Source organism: Chelonia mydas, chromosome 26 (assembly GCF_015237465.2).
Source record: "Chelonia mydas isolate rCheMyd1 chromosome 26, rCheMyd1.pri.v2, whole genome shotgun sequence".
Classification (NCBI taxonomy): Eukaryota; Metazoa; Chordata; order Testudines; family Cheloniidae; genus Chelonia; species Chelonia mydas.
In genome coordinates this window covers 2491341-2511242 of record NC_057859.1, presented here as the reverse complement: position 1 = coordinate 2511242, position 19902 = coordinate 2491341, and the positions used below count along the sequence as shown (strand labels likewise).

Genomic DNA, 19902 nt, shown 5'->3' with positions numbered 1-19902 from the left:
TGCACTTTGCCTTCCTGCCACGACCTCTCCTGCCCTGCCGATCTGAGGAGTGGTATTGCGGGCAGCCTAGAGGGAGGAACTAGGCCATTATGATCACTGTGGTTGTGGAGGAGGGAGTGCCAACATGACAAGGCATTAATGGGGAAAGCATGGCGCTGCTAGCGTCTGTTCCCCAGCTGTGCAGCCGCTTCGCTCTCCTGCATCTCCTCTCCCCCCTCCAGCTTCCAGCGTGCATTTTCGTGTACAACTTCTTGTGGTGGTGCAAGGTGTCACTGACAACCCAGGAGCCTTCTGTCTACGCTGCAGGTTTGATGGGCAGCGCCAGTGCCAGCTTCATGCACACCCTGCCAGTAGAAGGCTATCCTCCCCCAAAGCGGGAATTTGATCTCCTTTGGCCATTCTGAGGCTGCCAGCAAGGGTGCCAAATGTGGTGGCTCTCCCTGTCCAGGGAGAAGTGGGCTTAGACCACCCACTCATTTTACAGAGGCCACCTGCCAGATGCTAACCGCTGGTCACTGGAATGGAGTCAAATCCTTGTGATGAAAGGTTCCCTGACCTGTTAGTAACCCCGTGGCACCTCATCTCCCTGCAACATGAGCTTTATTTACATCTATTAAAATAAAGGCACTTCCCTAGTTTGCTGCCACTCCAATCCCCTCTTCTAGGGGCATTATCGCTGTCAGAACTTGCCTTGAAAGAATAATCTCAGCCGATGAAGGTTTAGTCTTGAGGTCGGATGGATTCCCCCTCCCGTATGAAAAGCATGAAGAAGTACTTATGTGTCTTTTAAACTTGCGGCCTGTTACTTCCAGTGGGTGTCCTTCAGTTCTTGTGTTGTGTGACGGTGTAAATAGCACTTTTGCTTTCTTCACCCCAGTTACGATTTTATAGACCTGTATCCTGTCCCACCTTTTCCAAGCTGAACAGTCCCAGTCTTTTTAATCTCTCCTCGTACGGAAGTGGTTCCATCCCCCTCATCATTTGTGTTGCCCTTCTCTGTACTTTTCCCAATTCGAATATATTTTCTTGATGGGGCGACCAGAACTGCAGGCAGTATTCAAGGGTTGGGTGTACCATGGATTTAGTGACATTATGATGTTTTATGTCTTTTCTACCCCCTTCCTAATGGTTCCTAATATTCTATTAGTGGTGTTGACGGCCACTGCACATTAAGCGGCTGTTTTCAGAGAACTATCCGGTTGACTCAAATCTCTTTTGTGAGTGGTAACCGCTAATTTAGACCCCATCATTTTGCAGGTGTAGTTGGGATGATGTTTTCCAATGTGTCTTACTTTGCACTTGTCAATGCTGAATTCCATCTGCCAGTTTGTTGCCCAGTCACCAGTTTTGTGAGTTCCCTTTGTAACGCTTTGCAGTCAGCTGTGGACTTAACGATCTTCAGTAATTTTGTATTGTCTGCAAACTTGGCCACTTTACTGTTTACCCGTTTTCCAGATCGTTTGATATGTTGAACAGCACAGTTCCCAGGACAGATCCTTGGGAGACCCCACTATTTCCCTGTCTCCATTCTGAAAATTCACCATTTATTCCTACCTTTGTTCCCTGTCTTTTAACCAGTTCCTGATCCATGAGAGGACCTTCCTCCCATGACTGCTGACTTTGCTTAAGAGCCTCTGGTGAGAGACCTCGTCAGAGGCTTCTTGAAAGTCTAAATACTCTACTCTACATCCACTAGATCACCCTTGCCCACATGTTTGTTTGACCCAATCAAAGTCTAATAGATTAGTGAGGCACAATTTCCCTTTACAAAAGCCATGTTGACTCTTCTCCAAAATACTGTGTTCCTCTCTGTCTGATAATTCTGTTCTTTACTATGATTTCAACCTGTTTGCCTGGTACGGAAGTTAGGCTTACTGGCCTGTAATTGCCGGGGTCTCCTCTGGAGTATTTTTTTTTTTTTTTTTAAATGGTCATTACACTAACTATCTGCCAGTCATCTGGTACAGAGGCTGATTTAAGTGATAGGTTACAGACTACAGTTAGTAGTTCTGTAATTTCACATTTGAATTAATTCAGAACTCTTGGGTGAATACTGTCTGGTCCTGGTGACTTATTACTGGTTCATTGATCAATTTGTTCCAAAACCACCACCTACTGACCCCTCAGTCTGGGACACCTCAAAAGAATGGCTCTTGTGTTGGAATCTCCCTCACATCCTCTGCAATGTAGACTGATGCAAAGAGCTCATTTAGCATCGCCGCAAGGGCCTTGTCTTCCTGGAGTGTTCCTTTAGCACCTCGATTGTCCAATGCCCCACCTAATTGGCATGTTTCCTGCTTCTGATGTGCTTAGAAAATTTATTGCTCTTAGTTTTTGTGTCTTTTTCCTAGTTGCTTTTCAGATCAGGGTTTTTTTTTCTGCCTGCATAATTCTACTTTTACACTTGACTTGCCAGAGTTTATGCTCCTTTCTATTTTCTTCAGTAGAATTTGACTTCCAGTTTTTAAAGGATGTATTTTTGTGTCTCACCGCCTCTTTATTCTGTTTAGCTACGATGGGGATCTTTTATTTTTGCCCGCTTGCAGGTATTTCTTGTGACTGTTCCTTTTAATTTCCATTTAACTAGCCTCCCCATTTTTTGCTGTTCTCAGTTTTGAAGTTAAGTGCTACTGTGGTGAGCTTCTTTGGTATTTTGCCCCCTACAAGGATGTTAAATTTAATTACGTTATAGTTGCTATTACCAAATGATTCAGCTCTATTCACCTCTTGGATCAGATCCTATATGCCACTGTAGATATAACTTTTAAAAACTAGGTTTTGGGTAGGGAAGCCTGAGCGAACACTACAAAACTGGCCATTTCATAATGCAGCTTTGTATTAAAGTCCTATCCATATAGCATATACAACTCCCACTCAGCAATACACATCTCCAAGATTTATTCAGATTTCACATTAACCTTGGACTCTGTGTCAGCTATAGACCCTCCAGGCTCTCTCCCTGCCTTGGAGAAGCTGACACCCCCCCATGATCCCTCTCCTGTACAAACGGACCCTTCTCCCAGCACTCCAAAGCAGTTGTCGGCCAGGGGAGCCGTGAAGGAGCGTGAGTCAGACTCCCTGTCTGTCACGGTGGAACTATTCTGTGGGGATTGCGAGACCGTCTCAGGCTAGACTTGGCTATCTCCAAAAGAAATAAAAAGGTGGATTATTCTAGGCTGGAATCATGTGCTGCTGCTCTTTTCATAGCAGTGGGTGAGGAAAAACTCCATGCTAAAGCTATATTTAGATAAATATCGATACTAAAGGAGCAGCCTCCTACTCTAACGGCAGCTTTTGAAACCACGGAGCTTTGCAGGCTTCAATTACCTAGTTAGGAGGAATCCAGTCTGTTCAGACGCTGTCCTCCCCCTCCCTCCTCCTGCTGCTAAGTCAGGTTTGTTTGTTTCGGAGGATATCTTGTGTGTTGCTAAGTACTTGGCTTCAAGTTTGAACTTCCTGCCAATCTGTGAAATAAAATCAGTGTGTGACCCTATTTGACAGATGCACAGAGAAGTGATCAGTGCTGGGAGTGATCAGTGCTAGCTTTCAATAGGGTGGGGCTGCTGGGAGACTTGGAGAGACATGAAAGTTATCTTTTCCCCATTCGGCATCATGCAATGCAGTATAGAGCCCTCCTGTGATGCTCGGGAGGGATCGCGTCCAAAGGAAAAGCAAGCTGTATTGTTTCTTTTGAGGGCAGGAAGGACTGAGGAGGAGGAGACCTGGCTTTAGTTTCTGCCTGTGTGCCTTCAGGCCAGTCACAACCTATGGATAAGTTTAGAATCTCTCTAGAGGAAAGAGAGGCGCAAAGGTGGATGTAGCTAAACCTGTGCCAGCACTATCTGTGGGGAAACGTCTAGGAGAGGCTCACCCAGCATTGGAGGGTGTCCTAGCATAGGGTTAGAGTGCTATGAGAAGATGGCGGCTAGTTTTTGTAGTGACTGACCTGAAAACAATAGGTATCCCCAATACAACAGCCGCCTCCCTGATTACCACTTACATAAGAATGACCATGGGGGGGTCAGACTGATGGTCCAGCTAGCCCAGTGGCTGGTGCCAGATCATGCTTTAGAAGGAAAGAACAAAACAGAGCAATTATCAAGTGATCCATCTAGTCGTCCATTCCTAGCTTCTGGCAGTCAGAGGCTAGGAACACCCAGAGCCTGGGGTTCCATCCCTGACGATCTTGGCTAATGGACCTATCCTCCAGGAACATATCTACTTCTTTTTTGAACCCTGTTATGCTTTTGGCCTTCACAGCATCTCCGGGCAACGAGTTCCACAGGTTGACTGTGTGGTGTGTGAAGTAGTACTTCCTTGTGTTTTAAATCTGCTGCCTCTTAATTTCATTGGGTGACCCCTGGTTCGTGTGTTTATATAGAGGGGTAAATAACTTTCCCTCTTCACTCTCTCCACACCAGTCATGATTTTATAGACCCCTGAGTCGTCTCTTTTCTAAGTTGAACAGTCCCAGTCATCTTAATCTCTCCTTGTATGGAAGCTGTTCCATTCCCCTAATTTTTGTTGCCCTTCTTTGTGCCTTGTCCACTCCATTGATCCTTCTCGGCAACGTGGCCTTGCAGACTGAGCTCTCCATTCTCCTGGGGTTTTTGTGCTCATCCTCATGGTGCTCATGTCTACTCAGAGGGTCTCTCTGTGGGTAGAAGCATCTTGGTACTGGAGAAATTTCCACAGCAGCTGCCTGTGCTGTACCTCTTCTGTGATTAGGAGACTGTCTGCAGCTTCTTTCAAACACTCTGTCTGGGAAGTTCCCCTGCTAGGGGGTCAGACTTGCTGCCTTTTCCAAGCCTGGTTGCCGAGTCAAGCCCGTTCACTGTGTTGTGACCTGTTTCAGTTCTGCACCTAGGATTAACAAGTGCTGCTCTGCATCTGTGCCTGCAGCGTCCAAGGAGAACTTGCTCTTTGGAGCAAGCACCTGGCTCCAACACCCTGCTGGTTGGCTCTGATGAGCAGCTGTAGAGGGGCAGTTGGGCTGTAGTCGTTGTCACTCAATCCCTCCTAGCAGTTCTACATGGAGCTTCATCCTTGGAGTTGTTATATGAAAGAAGCTGTGAGTGTGTGAGATCTCCCCTTTGCACAGCTTAGGGCTCCCATGCAGAATGCCTCTGTGTTGCTGCCCTCCAGAGGGTGATGCCCCTCTCACAGGTATAGTCTCCATGTGTGCTCTCCCCTTGTGAACAAGTGTTTTTAGGGGATGGTGCATGGATTGGTCTCGCTCCGTGGGGCACTCCATCCTGACCTCTTTAGAAAGCTGCAAAAAATGTGGTTAACTTCTTAATTGATTTTCATTCTCACTCTGGCCGGGACATTCTTGGGAGCCCTGGGTTCAAGTTCCTGTTCAGCCGTAGACTTCCTTTGTGACACTGTGCAAGTCACTTAACCTCTCTGGGACCCAGTTCTCCAGCTGAGTAATGGGGGCTGTGAGGGTAAATCCACATGCCCTTGGAGGATGCTCTGCTACTAGTGAGAGCCATACATCCCTAGAGGAAGCTCTGGTGGTAGGCTGAGCATGGAGGGCTGGAAATTTCACCAGTGCTTGTTTTTGCAGCATCTGAAAACCAGTCTTGTAAAAATGAGTGGTTTGGATGTAGCCCTTCTGACAGATAAGCCCTCAGCACAGTGCAAATTGCACCTGTTGACAGATGTAACGCTCACTTTCTTGACCTGTCATTTGACCTGCCTAATAGAATCAATGAAAGCTTCAGACAGGTTAAATGCCTTAGCTACACAGGGTGAGGGTCAAAATTCATGATGAGCTAACCAGGGGCAGGAGCCTATTGCAGATTTCATCAGTGGAAGCAAAATGGGACTTGTTTATTTCATGGATAGCAGATTTCCTCAGTGAAAGCCAATGTAAAAGTGTGTTGTTTTTTTTTTATTGGACCCAAATGAGCAGAATTTGGAGACTCTTCTGCTTTTTTGAGGTTGGGAGTGGAGAGGGTTACCGTGCCTCTGACACTCAGGCTCCGATGCTGTTATAGCATCAAATAAGTTACCCCATTGTTTGGCTTAGCAGGATAGTGATTCAGAATGGAGCAGGCTGGGTGTTTGTCTGGGAGAGAGTTTAGAGGGGCTTGAAAATAGCTGAAAGAACTTATACGTGAAGCTCAGATCAGCTGGGAAGCACTGTTTGAACAGTTCTCCTCTAGTAGTGGTGGTGTCCCTGCATATTTCACATTTGTTATTGATTTGGATGAGGGTTGACTGTTTGGAGGTAACTTTATAGGAGGCTGAAATGCTGAAGGCGTGTGCAGGGGCATGATTGCTTCAATGTGCTCCAGAGACCACTCCAGAGCTCTGATTAGCTGCAGAATGCTGCCAGCCCTGACCAATATCCTCCAGGGCTCAAGAACCTCGCCAAGCCCATTCCTGTCCACTCATGAGGAACGCACGATTAATGCCATGTTTTCGAGGGCCCCTTCTCACTGCTGGATCAGACACATCGCCCTCGAAAAGAAAAGGCAGAGTCCCTCAATTATGGGCTGGCGCTGGATCCAGGGCAGTGCTCAGTATGTATTAGTCCAGGCAGCCTCCTACCTCCCCACTGGCTCCCAGGGGGGAGGAGAAGTGAAACAGGTCATTAAGGCAACCCAGAATAAACCAATGGGTGAGAGCCTAGTCCTGAAGGGCTAGGCCACCCACTGCTACCCATCGAACTATGGACAATGCATAAACGTTCTCACTGAGTCTCTTTGTTGGAGTTCCCTTAATTTCCTTGGGTAAATTAGTAGCAATGCATTAGGCCATTTCCCTGGTGGGATATATTGCAACTGAGCACTAATTGCTATTTGTAAGATGATGGACCCAATCAGGCCTGCTGCTAGCTTCAACGGACCTGTATTTTGGCTTTTTCAAACACTTTAGTTCCCTAATTCAAATACGTGTCTACTTAGGGTTTGAACTTCCAAGTGCTACCCTGAGTGGCCTGCTGACACCCGTGGCAGTAAGCGTGGTGCATGACAGGGTTTGTGGGACTGAGCCCTAGTCCGCTTTGGTTGGTAGTTTTTTGAAATTCCCAGGGACCTTGTCTCTTTAAATCATGTCGCAAAGGAGCAAAATACCTTCCCCCTGCTACTAGCAACCCTGTAAGTTAGGAGTGAAAGAACTTTAATCCTCTAGGGCTAGATTTTCCAGAAAAGGCAAATTTTGTGTAAAACTGTCAGTTTCCCTTCTTGTTCGGTCAGTTTCACTGATGCAACTCTGAGACCCTTCAGTTTGGGGTTCACCTGCAGCAAGGGAGTGTGTGTGTCTGTGTCTCTTTTTTTGTGGCTGTTTCTAATAGAAGCTGACATAGATAGGTGGAAACACATCTGTGAGTGTCAATGTTTTTGAAAAGCTCATTTGCACCAAGTACATGGTGGGCCCAGTTTAAGTTGCCCTCTGGGGTGATAGTCACTCCCTGGAGAGGAAGGCTTAAAGTTCCAGTTAGGAGTCCTGGCAACCACAAGCTCCAATCCCAAGAGCTGACTCCTCAGTGAGGTAAAGCCTGGTCCGTGCTGTTTTCTGTCTTTGAGCCTTTATGATGAAACCTTAAAAACGGATTGGCTAGTGAGGAGTCTTTCAGACTCCACTTGGCATGCAGGCTGGGCCCCAGGCAGCAGCATGGGTGCTGGTCAGCTAAGCACAGGGCCATACCGATTTGCAATACACGGTGCAGCTTGACTGACCTTTCATAAAACCTCTCCTAGCCTCAGGACCCAGGGTGCGCTCATTCGCCCTGCCTGAGCTCTGCTCGCTTCAGGAGGGAACGGTGTTCATGTGCCATATTAGAATAACCCAGCCTGGCTAGGGCGAACACCAATTAAGTCCTAGTAGTGCTGTTGTCAGCTGAATGGGGGACAAATAGGATGTTGGTTTCCAAGGAGGGTATAACTGGTTGGACCTCCCTGGTCTCTTGTGCTAGAGTTCCCTAGCACCTAGCTAGGTGCTGAAAGCAGACAAGAAGAAAGGCTTGGGGCCCCTTGCAACATCTCCCGTTAAAGAGGTGGGTTCACTGTGAAACCCAGTTCTACAGCAATCATTCCCTCCCCCGGCTCTGCCTCCCTGAGGTAATGGCTCTTGATGTGCTGGGGGCCTGCAGCTGCTCTTTGCCCCTTTCAGTGCGTTCAGCTGTGCTTGCATTGTGTTCCAGTCCCGCAGGTTTGTTATAGTAACACTTTACATTTACCTAGCTCCTGCTACCAGAGGAGTTCAGTGCACTTTGCTGCTATTAATTTAGAATGACTGTCCCCAGTGAGGTAGGTCAATATCTCCATTTTACAGATGAGGAGACTAAGAGAGGTTAGGGGCTGATTCTGAAAGGTGCTGAGTGCTTTGTGTCCCTCTGCCTGTTCCATGGCTTCTTGCCATTCCTGATGAGCTGGAACACACCAGTGCAGTGAGCTGCTCTTCAAATGGCCCACTACAGGGATCTATGTATGGAAAGGGAGGAATAATATTTCTCTCTCCTTCAGGAGGAATTAGTGGTCCCTGGGAGAAGTCAGGTGCACACACATCTTTCCACAGCCCTGACTCCCTGCTCTCTCATGCTGGGGTTCTTCAAGATTGCATTGCCCTCTTTTGATCCCTGTTTATTGTGCAGGGGTGAGATAGAGGGTGGGCACGAGTAGTGCAAGCCTTCACTATACTGCCTTCAGTGCACATGCACCATCACTTTTGTCCTGTGTTTGTACAGCACCGAGCACAATGGGGTCCTGGCCCCTGACTGGGCCTCGCAAGTGTTACTGCAGTACCTGTGAAGAATAGCAACAGGATGTTCATGCAGATTATGGGCACTGGGGCTTCACTGCATCTCAGTCTGGATAAAGACACAGACAAGTGATCTGATTCTCTAGGTGTTGGGCACTCCAGCAACCTCTGAGCCACGTGGGCCTGCAGCTAGAAAACAGTCCTGAGGAGGAAAATGAGAGTGAAGCAGGAAAAGGGAACCTGCTGGATAAGGTGTGTCGGGCTGGGTGTGACGCCAGACAGAAAGGGGTGGGGATGGCTGTGTTACAGGACTTGGACCTGTTGGAATGAAAGGGAGCGGGCTGGTAAAATAGCCCAGTAAGGGGGATTGCCTGAATCTTTGGTGCCACCAATGCCTCCTTCACACTACAGCCCCTATCACAAACTACATCGTTCATCTTCAGCTCAACCCATGGCTGCGCCAGGGTTCTGGAAGGCTGCACTGTCACTGAGTTGTGGCCTATTGGCTCAGCTCTTCTGTCTCCTGGGAGGGATGGGCTCTCCACCTTGCTAGGTGGTAACCTGCCAGGTGCTGTGCCAGGATGTGGCTCATCTGGTATCCTGTCTCCAATAGTGGTCCACAGCAAATGCTACAGGGTGGACAAACTGTCCTGGCCCTGTGGTCACTGTACAGGATCAGATGCCCTCCCCAAACTTGGCAGATACAGAATGCCTCCTCCAAGGGGAAACTGTCCTGGCTCCAGCTCGGAACCAACCAGCCCCAGCAGCCAAGGCACGGGTGAGGGTGCCCGCTCCTGGGTTTGGACTCAGAGTAGGGGCAGGTTTGGCTGGGGGGATTATACACCGCCCAAGGACTGCGTCCCCCAGAGGCCGGGCACAGGGCGTGGGGGGAAAGGTTCCCTCTACCTCTCCACAGACCCTCCCTCCAGGCACTCGGGGCGGGGGGCACCATCTGCAGGCCCCTCGCAGCTCAGTGGGGCTGGGCGGGAGAGCAGGACGTCGGGGACTCCGGGTAAGAGCACGGGGAGGGCGGGTGCCGCGGGGGAAGGAAGCGCAAGGGGCCCCGAGATTTGGAAGGGGGCGCACGTGGGCGGGGAGCGCTGGTGCGCGGCGGGGAGCGCATGAACCCCGCAGGTTTGGAGGGGGCCGCGCCCGGGAGCCAGGGGCGAGTGCGGAGCCCGGGGGCTGAGGGGGCGCGCGGAAGTTGGGGGGCCCCGGGCGCGCAGGGGCCGGGCTGGGAGCGGGGAGGCGCTAGGGCCCCGCAGCCGGGCCTGGCGGAGCGGGGGTGGGACCCGAGCGGCAGCCGCAGAAACCGCTAGGTCCCATCCAGAGCGCAGCAGCCGGACACTTCGCCGCCGGCAGCCGCGGACCCCCCCGTCCCACCCGACCATGCCGCGGGCAGCGCAGGGCACCGGGCAGTCGCGGGAGGCAGCCGGGCGCCGGGGCGGCTCCGGGGGGGCGTGAGGGCGGAGAGCCCCTGGGAAGGAGCCGGGACCCTGCGCATGGCTGCCCCCGGGACCTGGCTGTAGGGTGCCCGCACCCCTGTGCGCCCAGGGCCGGCCCTTCCTCCAGCGGAGCCCCGGCCGGGGCGGCGTCTCGTGGCTCGGGGGCGCCCGGCGAGGATGGGCTGATGGGCTCGGGGCCGCCCCGCGGGATGCGCTGCGCGGCCGGGCTGCTCTGCCTGGCCGCCTGGCTGTGCGCGGGGGGCGCCCGCAGCTGCCCCGCGCAGACCCCGCGCTGCAAGTGCGTGGGGGAGCGGCCCAAGGGGCCGGGCCTGCCCGGCGCGGCCCGCAGGAAGGTGATCTGCAGCGACCAGGAGCTGCTGGAGCCGCCCGACCCGCGCCTGCTGCCCAACGCCACGGTCAGCCTGTGAGTAGCGAGCGCTCGGCGTGGGCGCGGGGCAGGGCGCTTGGGGCGCTGCGCCGGGGCAGAGACAGCCCCGAGTCCCGGCTGCCGGGACCCCCCCCCCCTTCTCCGGCACCCAACAGCCCCGGGTTCCTGCTGCCCGGTCCAGCACCCACCGTACCCCTAACAGCCCCTGGTTCCTGCTGCCCCCTCCCCAGCGTCCACCGACCGTACCCCTAACAGCCCCTGGTTCCTGCTGCCCGGTCCAGCACCCACCGTACCCCTAACAGCCCCTGGTTCCTGCTGCCCCCTCCAGCACACACTGTCCCCCCCCTTGCCCCTCTAGCACCCACTGCCCCCACCCGCCGTCCATGCCCCTAACAGCCCCTGGTTCCTGCCACCCTGTCCAGCACCCACTGCCCCCCCATCTGCTGATCCCCCAGCACCCACTGTCCTTACCCTTAACAGCCACTGGTTCCCGCTGCCTTGTCCAGCACCCGCTGCCCCCCATCTGCTGGTCCCTCCCACACCCACTGTCCGCACTCCTGCCTGCTCCCAGCATGATTCCCCCCATATCTGCTCCCTATGCACTCAGAATGACTCCCACTGCCAACCCCACATCCAGTGTGCCCCTCTCTACCTGCCCCCCAGCACCCACCATCCCCAGCCATCAATCTCTTCTGTCTGCCCCCAGCACCCACCCTGATTCTCCCTACCTGCCCCATACACACCCAAAATGACTTCCCTGTCTACCCCTGTGTGTTTCTGCATTCCCCCAACGCCCCACCCAGTGCCACCCGGTGACTGCTCCCAACACCCCCAAAGTTCTCCTTCTGCCAGCCCCTCCACTTGCCCCCCCAGCACTCTCACATACATCTCTCTTTTTTCCTCCAGTCACTTTGCTTCCCTTATGCCAGACTCTTTCCCTGTGTGTAAACTCCGCTGGGCTGTTGGAATCCAGGGCCCAGCACTCCCTGGCCAGAGGGACGGTGGGAAGTGTGTGTGTGTTTGTTTGTTGAGGGCTGTAAGCAGGCACCGTTTCCAAACCACATAATGATCAGGCCAGGCCCCTGCCCTGGGGAGGCGGGGGTGGAGGGGTGGGGCTGAGAGTTCAGGCACATGTTTGGGATGATGATGACTTCTGTTGCGGGACCAGGGCTCACTTGCAATGGAGGTGAGGTGAATGGAGGAGGCTGTGTGTGGGAGCCTTGCACACACCGACCTTGTCTGTACAGAACAAGACTTAATTTCCTAGGATCTCCCATCGTCGCAGCTGTGCCCCGGGGGTGACAGTGGAAGCTGGTGCGGGCAAGGTACTGTCAGTGTTCTAGCCGCCATGGGGTCTGAGTGCACCGGTGGGAAACGAGCATAAGCACAGCCAGGGTGTGGGGGGCCGTTCCTAGAACATCTGTGACATGGAAGAAGGCTCCATGCAGGGAGGGTAGAAAACCCACGGGCAGCAACTCAGGCTCCAACTGCATCTTGGACCTGGCGGCTTCCAAATGTGCCATTCTTGGTGCACATGTTGGGCCCAGTCTCGCAGCCTGTGCTCAGGCCAATAGTTCCACTGACTTCATTAGCACCATGCACCAGAGTAAGGTCCATCCAGTCTCAGACCTGTTCGTATCAGTCATAGTCTTTCAGAAGACTGGAAGAATGGAAGTGGCTGGATAGGTGAGGTCATGACTGTAAAAAATTCTCTTTGTGGGCCTGATCCAGAGCCCACTGAAGCTAGTGGAAAAAGGCCCATTGATTTCAGTGGGCCTTGGAAACAGGACCCATCCTGATTCTACTGGGCTGTATTGGCAAAAGTTCCTAGTGCAGACCAGGCCTGAAAATCAGTTTCACTTTGGTTTATAGTCACTTTCATTTCCACCTTTTCCTTTGGCAACATCTGGGGCTTTACACAGAGAGCTTTTGTTTGAAAACAACTGTTTCCACTGGAAATAATAACACACACCTTTCTTAAAATAGCTCCCCTCCCCTCAGTTTGATCTGGCAATGTAAAGTAGGGAAAGTTTTAAAAGTTCCTTCTGTCTTTTCATTGTAACACTTGATTGTCAGTGGTTTGTGTACACAGAAGAGGTCTCACAGTTGAAACTTGTCTTAAAAGTCCTCGGAACCCACTTTGTCGTTCGAGGCAATGTTAATGCTACTTTATGCTTATTTAGACCCTGATCCTGCAAAGGCTTTTGCACTTGCTTAGCCGTACGTGCGGTAAGCAGGGTTCACTGGGACTGCCTGCAGGGTGTGATGTTAAGCATATGGGTTGAGTCCCTGATCTTGCAAAGACTTAGGTGTCCTATTGAAGTCAACAGGACTATTTGCAGTGCATAAAGTCAAGCACTTGCATAAGTGTTTGTAGGACTGGGGCATGTTTTCTGAGCTCCAGCACATAGGCAGTGGAGCAATTTTTAAAAAGCCAGGCAATGTTCGTGTTCTGTGTTTAACTCTGGTTTGGATTTACTCTTGCATCCGTTTTTTTTTAAGACTGTTAGTAATTGGTGGTGGTGTGCTTATCAGCTTGTTGGGTTTTTTAATGACAAAAGAAGGAAATTTGTTTTTAAAGCCTTGACATGTGCATGCAGTGGCAGTGTGGATCATTCAAGTTCAGAAAGGGTGGGGTTACTCTAGCAAGCAAGCCTGGTGCTCTGGTGCCTGACACGTTTGGGGTTCTGTTCATAAAGCGCATTTTATCCGCCCGGCCCTGTTTTAGGCTGTGCACTGGCATACTTGGCTAAGATTTTCAAAAGTGAGTAGTGATTTCATGTGCCCAGTTTGTATCACTTTAAAAGGGTCTGATTCTCAGAGTGTGGGTGTTCAGCGCTTTCTGAAAATCAGGTCCCTTTCAGAGATCTCAAGCTGGGTCCTTGAAAAATGAAGTATCCAGATTCTCTAGTCCTTTTTGGAAATCTTGGCCAGTGGGTGCGCCTGCTTGTATGTGTACGTATATAGGAATAACCTATTTTGGCAATGTGAAAATCTTCCCACGAAGACAACACTAAAGATGTAACTACAATAATACCACTGTAAATAGTCCCAAAACAATAAAACCAGTGAATTTCATAATTAACAGTGATACCTGCCATGTGTAATCCACTCTCTCCTTTAATTACCACCATACATAACTTAGAAATTCTGTTAAGACATCTGATCACTTTTCTCACTTCCCAGAGAAAACTGCTTTTTATTTTTGTATTTTTTCAGTTTACATCCCTGCCTCTTCCAAATATGCACTGGGGCCCTGATTCAGTAGTGCAGTCTTATTCAGTAAAACACACAAGCACATGCTTTAATGCTTTGTTGAACTGGGGCTTGGGTGTGTGGCTAATGGACTTTATTAGCTGCTGCTGAAATGCTATATAGGAGGAAAGAACCAAACCGCACTGAGCGGCGGGGACGGTGAAAGCAGAATGGGCATTTTGAAGCCTGTCTTTCACTGATTTAACATTGCTAGGTATTACCAATTTTCAGTAATTTGGCTCTTGGAAGGAGAAGCTCATTTGCTGATAGGGTCATATAGAGACAGCACGCACTGCAAAGTAGCAAAGCCTGATTGACCATACAATGAACATTAAGGGGGCACCACTCAAACCTGACATGAAACTGACAAACACAGGCAGAAAGCTACAAATATTCAGTGACCCCAGACTTTAGTGTCCAACACTAAACGTGATTTATTCTAAACCTTTTCCAGATGGAAAAATCAAAACCAGAGGCTTTTAGTTGATGAGCAGCCCCTTTAGATTACGAGGCCATAGTGGCTTGGTCTTCCGTCGGGTTTAAAGTAGGAAAGCATCAGTTGGCCCTTGAGAGTCACTGGGCGCTCCGTTCTCTGTAGGTACTCACGCCGCTCTCATCACTGTCATAGCTGAACACCTTCCAATCCGGCGTTAAGCAACGTGAATAACATCTATTTCTCAATGAGTGCTACTGCTGACAAAACAGTTGCACTTCAAACCCATTCTGAAGGATCTGACGGGGGAAGATCTCTGGGCAAAGCTCCTGAGTAACTCCCCAGGAGAGACTCTTTAGATAAAGTTGCAGAGCAGCTGATTCTTCGTGGGAAATGTTTGGGTACATTTTGTTTAGAACAATAATTATAACACTTGGCACTTAAAAGTAGGGCCCTAATTCTGGTCGTCTTCAGGTCTGGCCAGAATACACGAACACGTTAGGCCTGAACGACCAGCCCTAATTCTGGCTGGCTGCTGTGCCCAGGCAAGTTATTCTTGCCAGAAAGTGATGTAACTAGTATGGCACAGGGGTGCATGGGCCCTGGCCAGGGCAGTACGTGCTAAAACACATGGAGCACGCTCCCTGACCCACCATGAACTGCTCCTCTGCTGTTCTGCCTGCCTGCGGAGGTTGGGGGAGACCAGAATGTTTGAGCTGCAGCCAGAGTGGGGAGCACCCATGCCTGTGAGTGACCCACAGGCAGAACATGGCCCTGCTATGTTGTAAGAGCCCCGATGGTTTGAGTTTTGAGTTTCTCCCTCTTTTTTCTTTTAAACCACTAGGGGTGTTGGATAGAGCAAAGATCTTTGTGGCTTCAGAGCCTCAGCAGTTGCGGCTGCTTATTCACCCCTCAAGTGAGACTCCTCGCTGGTATTACAGTTCTCCCTGCCGCAGCCAGAGGGAAGGCATGGGGAAAATAAGCAGCAGCAAAGAGCCAGTGCATCCAAGATCCTGGTTTCATATGAATATGTCCAGTAATAGAGGCCGGGGTTAGAGAGAACCAGGCACAGAGGCAGAGCCACCTCTAAAGCCTTCCATCAGGCGCTAGAGGGTTGACCTCCACGGATTAAACCCCAGTCTAGGCAGCCTGCACTGCTTTGGGCTCTCTTTCCATAGTGGCATGAGTGACTTGGATGAGAGGATCAGAATCCACGTTTTGTGTTTTCCTGCCCTGTCTGTGATGCATGGTGGATCCTCATTGAAAGCCTTCTGTTTAGAGAAAGTACAGCTCGTTTTCTCTCCATCCAGCTCCCCCCATGGGGATTGGTGCTACGCAGATAGATAGAAGCAAAACCAGTGAAATGCCAGCAGATGTTTAACTACAGAAATTAATTCCATGTGGTGGAGCATCTCTGGCAAAGGAAGAGGCCTGATGTGCAGAGAACTGGGGATGCTGAGTGCTGGGGATTATCTGCTCTGCCATTCGATTGAAGTCCTCACCTTGTGCCTGAGAGGCTCCACACAGCATTGCAACTCCAGGGGAGCCGCACGGCTAAGGGCTTGAACCTGCCAGGTGCCCAGCACCCTCCAGTCCCATCGAAGGCTGTAGAAGTTGAAGTTGCTCAGTATCTCGCAGGGTCAAGTCTTAAATAGCCACAGCTGTCTTAGCACGACATTCTGCATGGCTTGGCTCCGTCCTCTTGCCAAAGCAACTCCGTCACCTGGAGGCAATTTCTAAGGAAATGGAACAGCTGCAGGTATGGGGTGTTGTTGGCACTGGTTAGAACCTTTGTGCTTTGTTATTGCAAAAAAAGCAATTTCTTCAGCGTACAACCATTGGAAACCTGCCTCTGCTAATGCTCTTCTCTAGCGCCCACGACCCAAGGGCAGGCACGGTCACGTGCGGGGGGAAGTGTGCAAAGGGGGAAGGGGGATTAGGCCACTAATATCCCCTAGTGCATCCTGAACAAAAGTTGCCAGTTTGCACTTGTTTATGTATGTCTCTCACCCGCCCTTGCAAACACGCATGCATTGGTTCACAGATACGGGTTTATACGTGCCATAGGAGCTGGTCTGTGGCTTGTTTGGGGGCTTTTACAGCTACGCTGGTTGGCACAAAGAGCCATTATCCAAGCTGCAGCCCTGTGGATTAGTAATGGAAGAAACACCCGAGGCTCGCCAGACTGTTTTCCTTTCCTTAGGGACAGGGCTGGAGGGTTCCCTAAAGTGCATTCTTCCTGTGTGGGTCACTTATTTTAAGTGGTCCAAGTTGTGGGTTTCCCACCACTTCTCTGGGGAAATCACTTGTCTGCTCAGGATGGTCCATGCCCGCGTTACTATTGCAAATGTCGATACCTTTTCAAATAAAAATCTGGTTTCACAATTTAGCTCCTGTGCATTAGATTCGAAGCAAGTGAGCCCAGTGAAGCAGAGTTTCTCTCTCTCCTCTTTGCCCTTTTTGGTACGTGGTAGTGAAGATGCCTTAGAAGACTCTTTGCGGGTTTTGTGAGTGAGATCATCCAGGAGCCCTCAACCTTCTACCTCAGCCACAGGCCTGAGCAACCAGACTTGAGACTGATATATTTGTGTATCCAAAACTGGGCTTCTAATGGCACCTCTTTTGCAACCATAGTTTATTGTGTGAATGCCGCTGCTCTGTTATAAAGTCCAGCACATCCTTACATGGGGTTCCGTTCAGTCTGGCCTCGCATCGCCCCATCTGGCGGTGTGTGGGTGAAGAGAGAATGCAGTTCTGCCTCTCGTGTCACTTCTGATGTTCGTCCAAAGGCACTGCGAGGTGACGGGCCTCTTTCAGACCTGTATTAACAAGGTTTTAATTCCAACCCCCTCGGAATGACCTCTGTGCTAATAGCCTAATGGAAAAAGTACTGTATTCTTAACAAGACACAGATAGCCGTGTTAGGCCATAGCCAACCCTGCTGTTACACACGCAGGAGTCCAAACCTCTTCCAGATGTGGAATTCTAGAGCAGGCCTCATTTATGCGCACAGCTTGATTGCACCAAAATTGCATACTGTCTGGGGGAATATAGGGTTTCGACTTATGACCAATTTCCAGTTCTACTTGAACTGCCCTCGCTGAGTCTTGTTTATCCTGGGCCTCGCAGATGGTTTCTTGCTGAAACCCTTTTCAGCCTCTTATTTGTTATTTATTGGGCTGCAGTTGTGGCAGCTTTCCCCCCCCCCCCCCTTCCCCTTCTTCTCTTTGAAAAAATGGTCTCCCAAAGGCAGAGAGACTGGCGGCTCACACGCTGATTTAATCATGGCTAGGCTAGGGAACTGGAACTAAGAAGACTGCACGGTAGAGCACATGTGGACATGAGGGCTCATTCTGCCAGCTTCTGCCTCAACCTCCAGTACCTGCCCAAGGTGTAAAGAGGACACGTCTGTGGAGCAGGCCAAAGTTGTTAGGCCCCTTTGAGGTGGGTGTGAGGGAGGCCGGTCTTTAGAGGAGGGGTACTATACGTGTATTTGAACAAGCTTCCTTTTTGTTAGGAAATGCCTTGGCCAGCCATTACCTTGACCCCTCTCTGAGATGAACCTCAGTGGTTCCTCTCACAGTCATCCCGTAGTCCCCGTATAGCAGAGACTTTCTGCTCGAGATGGGGTTGCTGAGCGGCTCTGATCTCCGGGACATGTAACCACTCTGCCAAAGGGTTTGAGTGCAAAATGTTAGGCTCATGCTGGCCTGGGCTGGGGCCACACAGAGTTCTCCTCCACAGAAGTGCTCAGAGAGTCATTTTCCTGCCTAGTTGTTCTGGTCTGAGTCTGGCCCAAGCTGATAGTGACTGCAAGCTGTTCCCATCTGATGGTTCCTTTGTGCCTGTGTGAAACCACTTTGGTGGGTCTCGGCCCTTCTCCCAGAGAATGCCACCACAGCTGGCACTAATTGGCCCTCTGGCTGGCAGGTTTGCCAGTGGCGATGAGGAGTCAACGAACCATGGAAACTGAGCTCTCCTCTGGCCCTCTGAGACAGGCTGAGACATAGACCCATTGTATGATTACAGACCGTACAGCAGTCTGTCACCAGAGGATCTGAAGAAGGATGGTCCAGTGCTTAGGATGTTAGCTTAGCACTTGGGAGACGTGGGTTCAAGTCCCTCCTCCACTGCTAAGGGCTGTGGGAAAGCCGAGAGGAGCAATATGGTTCAGACAGAGACATCCCTTAGGGGAGGATATATTAACAGGGATATTCTGTATCCTAGTAAAGAGGGGAGGATGCACGTTGATAAAGTACTGATAGGAACTGAAGAGAAACAGTCAGATGAAAAAAAGTCCCATTCAATTACATCACATGAAGGCAGACAATTAAATATTGACAAATATAATAAGTGCTTATGTCCAAATGCTAGAAGTCTAAATACTAAGATGGGTGACCTTGAGTGCCTGGTATTAAATGAGGATATAGATATGACAGGCATCGCAGACACTTGGTGGAACAATTAATATCAAATGGGACACGGTAATACCAGGGTACAAAATATATGGGAATGATAGAGTAAGTTGCGCTATGTGGGAAAGAAAGCATAGAGTCAAATACAATAAAAATCTTAAATGACTCACACAGTACCATCGAATCTCTGTGGACAGAAATTCCATACCTGAACAATAAGAGTGTAGCCGTAGGAATATACTATTGATCACCTGACCAAGATGCTAACTGTGATTGTGAAATGCTCAGGGAGATCAGAGAAGCTACAAAAACAAAAAACTCAACTATAATGGGGGATTTCAGCTGTCACTATGTTGACTGGGAACATGTCACCTCAGAACGGGATACAGAGATAAAATTTCTAGACACCATTAATGACTGCTTCTTGGAGCAGCTAGTCCTGGAAACCACAAGAGGAGAGAGAATTCTTGATTTAGTCCTAAGTGGCCCACAGGATCAGTCCAAAGGTGAATACAGCTGAACCACCTCTGTACCCGATGACTAGCAGATAGCTAATATAATGACAATTTTTAAAACATGCTTCAGAGGCGATCCTGGCAGCTACAGGCTGTTTCAGTACTATAGTTTCAACCAATTTTCCCAGTAAAGAACAGAATCATCAGACATATAGATGTACATAGTATTTTGGGGAAGAGTCAACATGCCTCTTATAAAGGGAAATCATGCCTCACCAATCTATTAGACTTCTTTGAGTGGGTCAACAAGCATGTGGACAAGGGTGACCCAGTGTGCATAGTGTACTTGGACTTTCGGAAAGCATTTGACAGGGTCCCTCACCAAAGGCTCTTAAGCAAAGTAAGCAGTGATAGGATAAGAGGGAAGAACCGCTAATGGCTCAGGAACTGGTTAAAAGACAGGGAACGAAGGGTAGGAATAATTGCCAGTTTTCACAGTGGAGAGAATTAAATAGCGGGGTCCCCAGGGATCTGTACTGGGACCTGTGCTGTTCAACATATTCATAAATGGTCTGGAAAAAGGGGTAATCCCCTCCATATAACACAAGAATGATGAGTCACCTGATATTAATAGGCAGCAGATTTAAAACAGACAAAAAGAAGTACTTCTTCACCCAAAGCACCGTCAACCTGTGGAACTCATTGCCAGGGTATGTTGTGAAGGCGAAAAGTATAACTGGGTTCAAAAAAGAATTAGATAAGTTCATGGAGGATAGGTCCATCAATGGCTATTAGCCAAGAT

General features: G+C 50.0%; 1 protein-coding gene across 3 annotated transcripts in view; it reads left to right on the top strand.

The window, feature by feature from the left end:
• Positions 1-8878: 8878 nt before the first annotated feature.
• ADGRA2 (adhesion G protein-coupled receptor A2) overlaps positions 8879-19902 on the top strand; it is a 103259-nt gene continuing 92235 nt past the window's right edge. Inside the window, exon 1 of one of the 3 annotated variants that reach the window (XM_043536190.1) lies at positions 8879-8961. In XM_043536190.1, coding sequence (XP_043392125.1) covers positions 8924-8961 — 38 coding nt within the window. In that variant the 5' untranslated portion in view covers positions 8879-8923. Of the gene's footprint in view, positions 8962-10006; positions 10579-19902 lie in introns of those variants that run through there. The other 2 variants (XM_043536189.1, XM_037886547.2) reach the window with 2 other exon arrangements.